The sequence below is a fragment of the Bactrocera oleae genome, chromosome 2, assembly GCF_042242935.1.
Source record: "Bactrocera oleae isolate idBacOlea1 chromosome 2, idBacOlea1, whole genome shotgun sequence".
Taxonomy (NCBI): Eukaryota; Metazoa; Arthropoda; class Insecta; order Diptera; family Tephritidae; genus Bactrocera; species Bactrocera oleae.
In genome coordinates this window covers 82,303,799-82,317,401 of record NC_091536.1, presented here as the reverse complement: position 1 = coordinate 82,317,401, position 13,603 = coordinate 82,303,799, and the positions used below count along the sequence as shown (strand labels likewise).

The 13,603-nt window shown below is 31.8% G+C and overlaps 1 protein-coding gene across 1 annotated transcript; it reads right to left on the bottom strand.

The window, feature by feature from the left end:
- Positions 1 to 4,951: 4,951 nt before the first annotated feature.
- On the bottom strand, positions 4,952 to 12,885 carry ChT (choline transporter). Its single transcript, XM_014240201.3, has 9 exons — positions 12,207 to 12,885; positions 9,921 to 10,229; positions 9,687 to 9,794; positions 9,449 to 9,604; positions 8,951 to 9,379; positions 8,537 to 8,858; positions 8,202 to 8,474; positions 8,020 to 8,131; positions 4,952 to 7,260 (listed from the first exon to the last, which is right to left on the bottom strand). Exons 2-9 carry the CDS (start codon positions 10,084 to 10,086, stop codon positions 6,937 to 6,939), a joined length of 1,890 nt encoding a protein of 629 aa, XP_014095676.3. The 5' UTR covers positions 10,087 to 10,229; positions 12,207 to 12,885; the 3' UTR covers positions 4,952 to 6,936.
- Between the last annotated feature and the right edge of the window lie 718 nt (positions 12,886 to 13,603).

Genomic DNA, 13,603 nt, shown 5'->3' with positions numbered 1-13,603 from the left:
ATTCACCAAAAAATATTCAAATAAAAATAATACAAGTATATATTAAAACTGTACTATGCGAGAGAAAAATAATGCATAGCTACAAATGTATGCACGAGTATATTCTAATAGAGATCATGCATTTTAAAATTCGTTTAATTAAATATTAAAATTGAATCAAAGGTGACTTATGTTTATATCCCACTTAGGAATGACGTCAATATATTTATTTTATGGTAAATATATTACATTTTATAACTGTAACTTAAATGATTGCATTAAAACTAGATCCAAGCGGCGGTACATCGACCGGACAGTAGCGAGCGCGAACTTTTTTCACTTGCTTTTGATTGCTGCATCAATACTATCGATTAATTTATACATAGATGAAATCTAGTGACTAGCTTGACAAATAAATTAAATGGGAAACTGATTTTTTAGGAAGGTTCTCTACAAGAAAAAGTTTAGTTCACATTTTTTAACGAAATATTAGAAAAAAATTAAGTTTAACCAGTCAACATATATGATCACTTTATCATTTACATCTGTGGTTGTTAAGGAAATGACAAAGTAAATTAAAGTCATTTGCCATCACTAAATTACATCACATGTCATTCTCTAGCAATCACTGGCATTAAATAACAGTTAACGTATGCGCTTCTTGGCTAACACGTCACTGCAGAAAAAAACATTACTTTGAAGTTTCGAACACTTTTGATCAAGCATAAAAATATTCTGCGAAATAGCTTGTCACTTTTTATGACTTTCATTCATCTCGTGTAAATATACGGGAAAATAACAACGATAAATGACGGCTTTTGGAATATTATCTTACCATCAACATATTGAAAATTTACATTCAAATGATTTCTTCAAATTCCAAATAATGCATATTTTTAATTGATGCACTATAACTGAATCTCCATACTAAATCATTTCGATAAAAGAAAACGTCCGATGATTTAAAGTTTTTATCGTTTATTAAATACACTCTGCTGTATCTTTATATACATATTTATGTAAGTGTATAATAAATAAACCATAATTATTTCGTGATTTTGTGTATTTTCTATATATTTAAACATTGATATGTATTTATATTTACTCCTTATTGGTTAACACAAATATACTAATTAATTTTTTTACTATTTTCGATTATTAAAATAGTTCTCATCTTTGCCTATTCTTTTTGTTAAATTATTTTTGAAAGCAAATGGTCAAAATTTGCCAAAATCTGAAATTTTAATAAAATTTTAATAAAACTTTAATTAAGAAGTTGGTTACTTTTGTAGGAACTAATATGCGGTTAAATTTAGAACAACAACTTATAGAAATTTAATGTAAACTTTAAGTGACTATTGGTGGTTTTTGGTTTTCATACATGCGCATTCTGCTCATTAATCTCAAAACTGTAGAGTATATCTATCCAGCTAATACTTATCTACAAATGATTATCATAAACCTTATTTTGTGTTGCATTCTCAAAATTATCATACGTGTAGTTATATGGTTTCTCAGCTTACACCAAAATACAAATTTAAATTATTTGTATTGGTGGAAGTAAATGCGTACATACAAATTTATAACTGTGTTTAACTTAGTGCTATAATTTATGTATATCGAAATATTATGAAAACATTATATTATTTGCAACTAAAGTGCAAATAAACAAATTTAGTGAAAATAACTAATGAACGGTACAGAACAGCGAGCACTTCGACAGTTTGTTAAAACCATGAAGCGGTAAACTAGCTGGCCATTCAGTTGATGTTCATTTCCTAGCCAAGGTCATTTAATATAGTAAATTTTTTAGATTGAACCCATTTTTAAGTGTAATTTTACGAATTACGGTACATGGTTTTTAATATTGTAAAGTTTTTATGACAAAAATACCACAAAAAACTCATCGCGATCAATTTTTGAAATTATTTTTAATTAGAATTTTGTAAATATTTACACCTATTTCCTTTAAATTTTTTACAAACTTAGTTAGATTTAATATTTGTGTGTCGATTAATAGACCTAACCTAAAAAAATTACTCATCACTAACTCAAGGCACCTGATCAGAAAGTTCTTCTGAAAAAGAACTTCACCTTCGGCATTAAAACAAAGATTATTTTCCATTAATGATATGAACGAAATGCAAAAAAAGCTAATAATCGGAAATCCTTCCTCATATCTTCGTATAAACAACTAGTGTTCCTGTTGCAACAACCGCGAAAAAATTATTAAATCGTTCAAAATAAACAAATAAAATAAATATCCAACCTCTAATATTATATAACATAAAACACATAAAGAATTTCGCATTTCACTCGCATCAGCTGGTGCGTATACTATGTTCATTGATACTCATACTGGCACTAATCAATCACACTGCCACTAATTTTAAATGCTTAAAATGTTTTATTTTTCAACATTATAACGGATGATTGACGTAGGATTTTAAGAATAAAAAACACATTCAGATTTGCAATATTAACTTGTATACTGTTTTAGTTTATAATAGATATTATGAAATAATTTGTTTTTATTAAATTGGGATAAATTGCCAACAAACTCGAGGGAAATATAAATTTTATTTTTCGCAATTTTTAGAATAAAATACCGAATAACTTTTATTAGACGTGTGACATACATACATATATTTAGAAGTTACACATTTTATAATAATTCGTTTTGTGTTTCTTTGTATTTTTAACTACAATATAAGGTCTCTACATACATTTTTGTATTTCTTACACATTTCAAAAAAGCAGTCAACATCACTTGCGGTCGTTTACAGCTTAGGGTTTTTAACATTTCATGTATATATGTATATGTATGTATTTGTATCTATATTTATTATATATTAGAACTATGAAATCCTTGCGGCCTTATATATGTGTGTGTATATACAAACACTCTTAGGCTATAATATTTATTTTTTATACATATGTATGTGCGAGTAATAATACTTGTTCTTACCTAGAATCATATGTAGTTAGCTAGTACTTGTAGTTTGATTTCTCATTTGTTAATACTTATAATTACATATAGACGTACTATGTGGAGCGTCCATATATTCTCTTTTGTATACTTCCTTGCAAGTAATTTTAGGTTTGTACAAGTAAACCGATAACAGTAAATAACGATCAATAGTTTTTTCTTTCTTTTTTTCAACTATTGATATGTATGTGTTTGCAGTACATACATATGTGCTTATATGGGGCAGACAATGGAGGGGAATTCGCTATCAATTAAAATATTTTAATATATTTTTTCTATATTTCAACTACTTATATATTTGTAATTTCACTAGTAAGTTATATTATATATACGAGTATATAATATTATGAAGCTATGGCTGTCCAAATAATTTTATAGTCTTTACTATTTGTGAATTGCAGGCATACTATGGATATGTGTGTTATATATTTTTTATTTAACTAGATTTACATATTTCATTAAACGCAAAAATATATTATTCATTAAATCGATAACGTACAATAGTTTCCACGAAATTTTAAAGCATGTTTTGAAGCTTTTAAAGAAATATCTAAAGAGCAGAATGTCATCTTTACCTCGAATTTTGAGGGATGCAGCTTAACATATTTCATCATTTCGCGTTGTGTCGAAGTTTACTTTATCTATTCTACTCTAAAGCAGTGTGGCATCCTAACTGTATATATTTTCGAAAATTACCTAAAGTTAATAGGGTCCTATTGAGAATAATCATACTACTTGGAGGGCATGATCACATGTTATGATCTCTTCTATTGAATTGATTTCGTATGTGGTTAATTTCCTTAAATTCAAAATGAATTAATAGTTAGAAAAGCCTTTCTCAGCCACAGCCTGTTTTATCATGCCTTAAACACTATTCTACTTCGTTGCCCATCTATTCTTAAGAGAAATCTTATTCTGCAGAAAAAGCAATAATTAAAGATCATAAGTATGTATACTCATATGTTGCTGGGAAAGTGAATACATGTCAACATTTATGAACGGATGCGTCTTATTAATATTATTATTATAATTTCATATATAGGTTTTTATATATGTATGGTATATATAATTCATCTCACAACTTACATTAAAATGATATGTATGCGTTTTCAATTTGTAGATAATTTGCAAGTACTTTTATTCAACTAACTGTTTCAACATTTAACTTCATCTCAAAATTTCAGCTTTATTTAATGCATTTGTTTAACATACATATATACATACATATGTATGTATTTCTTAAGTGTATTTAAGCTAACACACCCGAATCAACATTAACACTCAGATGTTCATGCTTTAATATTTTTTGAATTATTTCTAATTAATATTTTTTTTTTCAATTTTTAACAGCAAACAACCGTTTACTTCCTAAAAGCGTTTCTCATACATTTTTATATCTAAATTTGTGTGTATGTAGAAGAGGGTTTCAAATAATGGAAGGTCACATGATAGAGTTTTGCATCTCACTTGCAGTGCAACAATAGCGAACATACACACTACAAGTATATACAATACTATATATTTTTATACTTTTGCTGATATGTATACGTTACAAACAATGTATTGCTTAACAATTTACATCTGGCGCTCAAAAATAGTTTTTTCATGCATCTTCTTTGTCTTGAAAAATTAAAAATGTAAATTGTGCACATAAATTGAGAATACTCGGAACGTTGCGAAATAACGGTTTATCTTGAATTATTTTGATCAAACTGAATGAGTCACTTAATGAGTTAGAATAACATATAACCATTTTTTTTCGTTTTATGGTTTGACCATTACATACCTATAAAGAAACCTTCAAATTTTTTTGTTTATAATTTCAATATATGAATCATATCTTTTTTAATTCAGTTCATCGTAAATTACGAAATCTGGGTCTCTACTGTTAATTTGCATTTATTTATATGTTTAATATAAATCAAAGAATAATATGAAAATTAAACATTTAGCCCCATAGAAGGGTCGTAGTAAGATCGTGAAACTAAAACTTTCGATGTCTAATATGAGAGTTCTTTAAAGTCGCGATCAAATAGAGAAAAATTTATTCAATGATAATTCACTAGCAATGCGTTTGAACTTCTGCACATGATTTATTAATGATGAGAAAGTAAATGAATGACAAAATTTTAAGACTCTCACTCAGAGTTGCAAATAGTACGAACATTAAAAAAATAATTGAATTAACATTTAAATTATTTATTATTATTAAACATTATATATACATCTTAATTAATTATAATTTTAAAATTTCTAATCACAAATACCGGATTGAAAAATACAAATAAATTGAAAAAAAAAAAAAAATTTAATATAAAAATTCGCTACGCTGCTAATGTCGAAATTTCTAATCCCAAACACCGGATTAAAAAAGAAGAAATACATTTGTTATTCCAAAAAATGTATTTGGGATTAACACATAATAATTAAGAATTAAAAAAATAAGATTTTTTTTCGAATGTCCTGGTTTTCGAGCTTAAATAAAAAATCCATATACAAAGTTGAATCCAAACTTTTTTAATTTGAAAACTTGCAATCCTGCTCACACAGATAAATTCTAAATCCTTTTTAACAATTTTGTATATAAAATTATTCATCTTTTTTACCTCTAGATGGATGGTTAAGTAAGACTTCACCCTATTAAATGTCTTCAACTTTCCGGGTATTGATTTTTAAAAATTTTTAAACTCAAAAAAAAAGAAATTTTAGTTTCTCATTTCATATATTAAAAAAAAAGTTCAAATTTTTTACAAGACATTTTTTAGTGCAAATATACATCTTTTGGTAAATACTTTTTAAGTTACTTCAGTTAATTATAGGTATGTTTTTATAAATAAATTGTTAAGTCCAATACGGATTGATATGTTTATTTGTTTTTTTCGAGTCTTTAATGCTCATTCTAATTTTTTAGCGAACTCCTTTTTAATTAAAAATCTTTTATGTATTGATATGTATAGCATATTAAAAACTTAGTTCTTTAAATGTACCATAAGTATATAGTAAAACAAAGTATTCAACTATTTTTAACAAAATAAATTTCACTATGAAAAGTCATGGTATACAAAAAAAAGTTACCAAACTGGAACAATAAAATATATATATATTATTCACGGCACCTGAGCACTTTGTATATTCTTAAAAAGAGTTTTACTTACTGAAATGCAAATTTTAACAAATAATGATGCAGAAAATATAACATTACTTAGTATACCTATTCAATATTTAAGCAAACAACAAGGTTAGTCACTACTGCGTTTTCTGTGCAAAGTTCATCCTTATAAACTGTTTTAGATTAGATTCTTAATTAAAGATTCTGTTGCAAGCAAGCACAAAATACATACAGAGAACAAACGAACCTATATAGATAATTAGAGATACTTATTAAGACATTTCTGTCTAATACTTATTTCAAATAGAAAGTTTAACATTGCATTACTTTTAAAGTGTTTACAATACGCACTATTCTTTAAGTAGTTATTAGCCGTAAAACACATTTAACAAAAAACAAAAAGCACAAAGTGTTAACACTGGCAACACTACACAAAAATAGTTTATAACAGCAGATAAAATATGTATATGTATATATATTTTTGTATATTTAATTTAGTTTTCTTCTACTTTCGCATTTTTTTTGCGTTGATATGTTTGTTTCATAAGCTTAGTCATTAACATAATTGCCTTCAAACTCCATTGTCCAACTGCTTGGCAAGCATTCCTATAAGTCTACACCAAATATAATTGCATTTAAATTTATGTTTGTATGTGTATGAGTTTCATGAGCACTTTTGCTTAAATTCTGTATTTTAATTTGGTTTTTTCCAATCATTTAAGATGATAGCGAATTTTCCTCTCTTACTTTTCAGGCGTTTTTTCCACTATTCAAATTCGAAAATTTATATTTTAAATAATTAAATTCAATTTTATAAGAATGCATCTGTAGGTGTATTTATGTGTATTTGAATATGTGCTTAGAAGGCAGTATTATCATGCTCAGCAGTTGGCACAGCCATACCTTGACCGCTTAAATTTAGACCCATGCCCACATCACAGCCGACTCCGCCTCCTCCGCCGCCGCCGCAGTCACTGGCACTGCTGCCACCTTTACCCGTCGCCTTGCTCAACATTTTCTGCACTTGCGCCTGCGCTGTCTGCTGATTCATGCGTTTCGCCTCGGCTACGGGTAAATCGTCGTCGGACTCGAGCGCCGGATTAATACGTCCGTTACGCTCATCTTTGCCAGCCATCGTGGCTGCACCATAGGAACGTGCCAATGGACCAGCCATAACAGAAAGCTGAAAATTGTGTTGAAAAAATCACAGAAAAAACACAGTGCAGTAAAAACTATATAAATAAGTAATTATATTTCAAAGGTCGGTAAATTATAAATTATTTAATTAATTTTATATTAATTTCAAACAAGAAAAAACGTTAATTTCGGTTGCAACGAAGCAAGAATACCCTTCACAAATAAAAAAGTGTTCCATATAAGGACTTCATTTGGATCGATAAGTTTGTATGGCAGCTATATGCTACATTGGTTCGGTATTGGCGATTCCGACAAACGAGCAGCTTCTTGAAGAGAAAAGGTCATGTGTAAAATTTTAGATCGATATCTCAAAACCTGAGACTACTTTGCGTATATACAGACAAACGGACGGACAGACGGACATGACTTAATTGACTCAGCTCATCACGCCAATCATTTATATGGGTATATACTCTGTAGAGTCTCCGAAATTAAAAATTAATAAAGCTTAGTCAGGGTATAACAAACAAGGGAAGGTAAATTATTAATAAAGTAAAGTACTACATGTGATTCAACTTTTGCTTGATGTTTTTGATTCAAGAAAACAGTCAAATTGTTATATAACCGCGCAATGAATAATATATAGAATATGGGTTTTGAATTTTATTCTTTTTAAAGATGACATTTTTGCAATAAAAGAAAAAACAGAAAGAACCATGAACGAATTCAAGGCGACATGAGGTATCAAGATTTTTTCTAGCTCAATCTTTCTGCTTACATTTTTCGAATTGTATTCAAAACTTACCTGCTCTCCAGCTTCTGAAGGCTCTCCCACTCTTTGTACATCTTCAGGAATATTCACTACACAACGAAAATAGTCGTAATTCGGTGGAAGTTTGCCCGATTCGAACATCATTCTGAAAGTTATGAAAAAATATAAATTTAACACTTAACTTCTCTTTGAGCAACTAAACGCTTGGTACGTACTTTGTCCACCAAGAAACACCTATCAGCGTGATCAGACTCATTAACATGGCCGTGGTACGGAAGGGGAATAACTGGGTTTGTGTCTCCTCGTCGTAGCCGGGAAAATGTATGAGAGGCGCCAGACCAAGCATTGCCTCACCACCCGACAAACGAATTAAGAGCGCCACTATATAGGCAGCTAAGCTGCCGTAAGTATTACAGTGCTTTTTAAAGTGTACGACCATCAAAAGTTGTGGGAACAAAATGACATACACCAAATCCGAGCACATGGACCTGAAATTAGTATAAAACATAAATAATCTGTTTAAATATTTCAAATCTGACGTCGCATTTACCAAAGGCCATAGATGGAGGGAATCGTAAGTGCCATTATAGTTGAAAGTATACCCACAATTATTATGGCCACGCGCATTACCCAAATAATTTCCATCTCGGAAGCTTTTTGTCGGAAAATTAATTTGTAAACATTGCGCGCAAACATGGATGCAGCCGAAAGCACTGACGAATCCGCCGAGGACATGACAGCTGCCGAAACGGCGCCAAGACCAAAGAATGATACGAAATCGGGTGTAAGATACTGTAGTACCATAGGTAATATCATGCTAGTTTGCTCGACGGTTAGTGGATAGGGGCCAGTATATTCGGTTTCATTCCATGCTTTAACAGAAAACGTTAGAAAATTTGTATTACAAAACAAACTTTATAACTTTAATGAATCATTAATTTAGTCACAATTATTGTGAATTTACCTGTTGCTTTGGCAATGGCGCCAATGAGTACCGGAGGGATCGCCATAAGGATGCAACCAGCTGCCGCAACATATGACAACAATTGAGCACGACCAGCTGTCTTGCTTGATAACACTCGCTGAAAGTACACCTGCCATGGTATGCCACCAAAGACCAATAGCAGTCCATAGTCTATGTAGAACCATTGTTTCACCGGTTCCACATGCCCGATCCAGTCAACCTCCATTGAGGACAAACTCTTCACGTGATCATTGGCCCAAGCGAAAGGTATGCACATCCACAATCCAATAAATATGCAAAATAGTTGTATAACATCGGTATAAGCGACAGAGTATAAGCCACCGAAGAGCGTGTAGAAAATGGCAATACATGACGAGAGTATCACCGAAGTGCGATGGTCCATGTCGATAATTACAGACAGCGTAGCGCCTATAAGAATTACACCGTTCAATAAGAAACGATTAAGTTATTGACACATAAAGCACAATACAAACACACCCAAAGCGGCTAAAATGCCAGCAGCCCAGAATACCTCTCCACAGAGGGCCGGCAGAAAGAGCAAACCACCCATGCGTTCACCAAAAGAGTCCTGTAGCGGATCCAACATGGTTATGTAACCTTGTTTCCGCATAGGATTTGCAAAGAAAATGCCACCTAAAATTATACATCGCACGAGCAATGAGGAAAATTATAATCTTACTCTCGAAGTGCTTAACACTTGCATGGACAAACTTACCGAAAACCAAGCTTAAGGCATAACCAAATGGCGCCTGACACCACACCAGTCCGGATGTGTAGATGGCCTCTGCCGTGCCGTTTATGTAGCCACCACCCACCCAAGTTGCTGTTCAGCAAAAAGTAAGAGAGTGCATTATTTCAATGTCATTGCTGTATATAAAATTTCTAGGTGATTAGACGTCACCACAGCCGTTGACCTCCAACACATGCACAACGGACTCACTCTACTCACCGGTCATTGTGAATATGCCTACGAAAAGACCAATTGAGCGTCCTGCCAGCATCACCTCCTCCTCGGAATCATTGCCTGCCGCCTTCTTACGTCCCGCCCATATACCCACAACCAGAATTAGTAGATAGAAGAGCACGATGCTCACCACACCAGCGATATTAATCATGTTGGGACGTGTATTATCTCCAGATTATTGTTTCAATCAAAAATGTACTGTAATTTCGTATGATTCGAGTGATGACCTTGTCCAAGCGTAGTTTCAATTTTCTATTATTTAGTTGTCATGGACATATGCGAGCCAAAGGAACACTAGTTAAATGAAAATAATGTGAATAATAAATACTCACTGTAGATTTATTATGAATTTCAAAGAAGATAAACTATGAAAATCATATAACATTTATAATTTAAAAATTAAAAGTTACTAATGCATATGTGTGTAGGTACATATATATTTTGTATACGCTGAACAGAGTTATATAGTATATAAATTATCAGCCTGATGAGCTGAGTCGATTTATGGTCAACGTAATCGGTCTACTGAGCGTACTATTCGCAACACCATCACCTATCTTGAAACCCAGCACTCATTATTGGATAATATTCGACCGAATAGACAACGTCCAGCACGCAGTGAAGAAAATGTAACAGCCGTAGCTGATAGTGTACACGAAGACCGTGGAGAGTTGATTCGGCGTCGTTCGCAGTAACTCGGACTGACGTATTGAACGACTTGGCGCATTTTACGTCGAGATCTTAAATTGAAAGCAAGATCAAAATACAGCTTGTGCAAGAACTGAAGCAACTCGCCCTTCCTAAGCGACATCGCTTCTCTCTATGGGCTCTTGAAAAGTTCCAAGAAGATCCGAAGTTTTCGAGCCAAAATTTTTTCAGCGATGAGGCCCATTTCTAGCTCAATGGGTATGTAAACAAGCAAAATTGCCGCATTTGGGACGAAGAGCAACCTGAAGAGATTCAAGAGCTGCCATTTCATCAGGAAAAAACAACGGTTTGGTGTGGTTTGAGGGCCGGTGGAATCATTGGTCCATATTTCTTCAAAAATGATGTCGGTAAGAACGTGACCGTCAATGGCTACCGTTATCGCGCCATGATTATTTGATGCTTGAAATTGAAGCTTGTGATCTTGGCGACATTTGGTTTCAACAAATGTTTCACTTCCCACACATCGCATCAATTAATGGATTAATTAACATAAAATTTCGTTGAGCAAATAGTTTCACGTTTTGGACCGGTCGATTGGCCTTCAAGATCGTGTGATATCACACCGTTAGACATTTTCCAGTGGGGATATGAAAACATCACGCGTGTCATTCGCCAGTTACCAGTCGAAATACTCGAACGAACCATCGAATATTGAACTTAACGGATGGACCATCTGAGACGTAAACGCGGCCAACATTTGGAAAAGATAATCTTCAAAAAATAAGTTCCAAAGAATGTTCTTTCGAATGATAATACACATTATCCATTAAATTTGAATATTCTGTGTAAAAAAGAAGGGAACCTCGAAATGGACCAACCTTTATAAATGAAGAATATACTATCAAACCACAAGTTAAAAATATTATGTTCTAAAATTCGATAGGATTAAGAAAATGTAGAAAAATTGGAATGACAAAAATAAAATAATCATTGGAAATAATAATAATTTAATTGTGTGAATTTAATCATTAAAGCGTTGCCATTTCCTGATTAACGCTGAGGTCGCGAAAATGCATGAAAAGTTCAAATACTGTCTATATATATACAAATATTGCTTTAGAAGGATCGACCACAGTCTTTATATTGAAATTTACCGCTGTAATAACACAACACATAAAGATATATTGAGTAACGGTATACGCAGGTCAGATTAAACAAATAAATTCATTCACAAATTTTTTTACTGGAACTTGAAGCAGAAAGAGAAAGCGTACACAGACACAGCTTAGTTAAGCACAATTACATTTATCGAAGCATACTTTTAGGCAATGATATTTGATTGGAAAGTGTCAACGGTGAATTGTTGAGTTCATTATGAGTGGAAGCAAATGGAGGGAAAGAGCGCGATTACAAAAAGTAACAACAATAAAAAAGGATAAAATTATGTGATTGGAATAAGGGAAAGAAGTTCTTTCGTATTGTTTGACTTTGAATAATGATTTAAATGACGCCTATAGATAACAACCAGTTCGACGGAATTTGCGTTGTAATCAAAAATTATGCAATAGTTGGAAATTCTTTCTAATAAAATAAATAAAATATATTTCAAAGAAGTCAACACACCTTTCAGAAACAGTTTTAGTTTAGATACTGTTTTCAATTAATTTAGAATATTCAATTTTTGTATTTCGTTTTGGTTACTTAAATAATTGTATACTTCTTTTACAATATATGCTTCGAGCATGAATTTAATGGCCAATTTATGTTTTATATTATATTTATTTCAAAAAACTCCGAGCACAAGTATTTTTGTTAATGAAAATTGCAACTATCGCCCCAGCGTAGGGACGTCTTTTGAGACGGACTATTTCTCGTTTTAAAATGTAACCCGCACATGTGCTCGAACGTTTGTCAATTCACAAAACGCTCGCATCAAAGATGGTATTTGCTATTTCGTTGAATTCAAATCAAATACACTTTATTTTCCGTTATTCTCACAAGTTATGTAACATTCGATTACAGTTTAAGATCTAAGACGTTGAACGTAAAGTATATTTATGCTCAGCCGAATTAATGATCGCAAACGAAAAGCATTGGTGGCATACACAATCGACACGCACTACTACTACTATGTATACACTCGGTAGAGCGCCTTAAAATATATAACTTTCTTTTCAGCGTCCACCTTGACTGGACACACTAATTGCTGGACGAATAGGTATGCGCGAAAAGAAAAGTGCGCCTGAATGTATACTTCAGACGATTTTTAATGACGTCGAAAGCAATTCCATTCCGATATATACTTAATGTGACGCTTCTTTGGATAATCAAATTAATTATTATTTTTTATTTTTAGTTATTATATTATTATTATAATTATTTTATTTTGCTGCAGTCATCACAAACCGGCGCCTAAGTCGGTGCTAACGTTTCGGTGGCAATTCGGTAACTGATTGCCAAAGCCTGGAAGAGTTCCTGTGAAGGTATTTAATCGAACCGTGAAATTTTAGTGTGTATTTGTGACTGAGTGCTTGATTTATTTTTGGAAGTAGTCGGAAAATTTGAGCGGCTGGAAAACTAGGGGCAGCACATTCACGTAGGAGCCGTAATGGAAGAGCAAAATAACTTAGAAGCCAAGGAGGGGAAATGTGGTAAGAAATGTAAATTCAACACGAGCGTACATTAAAGCATATATACTTAAATACATACATATAGTTATTATAGAATAGTAGAGTTAATATAGTACAAAGTTTATTTAGGATATGAAATAATACATAGTGTATATTAACACATGTAATTTTAAATTTGTTCTAGCTTAGTTGTGATTTAACACATATAATTAAAATGTCTGCATTATATCTTACAATTTTATTTAATTTTTTCTCTATTGTTTTTTTTTAATTTTCCATATAATTATAGATGTAGATATATATTTATATAGTTTTTATATAAAAAAACTAGTAAAACCCATCTGGCATTATAGTTTACGTCAAAATTGATTTGCATTAACAGCTGCTTTT

Coding starts and splice junctions, on each gene's coding strand:
- ChT (XM_014240201.3), bottom strand. CDS start 10,086: ATGATTAATATCGCTGGTGTGGTGAGCATCGTGCTCTTCTATCTACTA. Junction 8,475..8,536: donor CCCTCCATCTATGGCCTTTG/GTAAATGCGACG, acceptor TACTAATTTCAG/GTCCATGTGCTCGGATTTGG. Junction 8,132..8,201: donor GGTGTTTCTTGGTGGACAAA/GTACGTACCAAG, acceptor CATAACTTTCAG/AATGATGTTCGAATCGGGCA.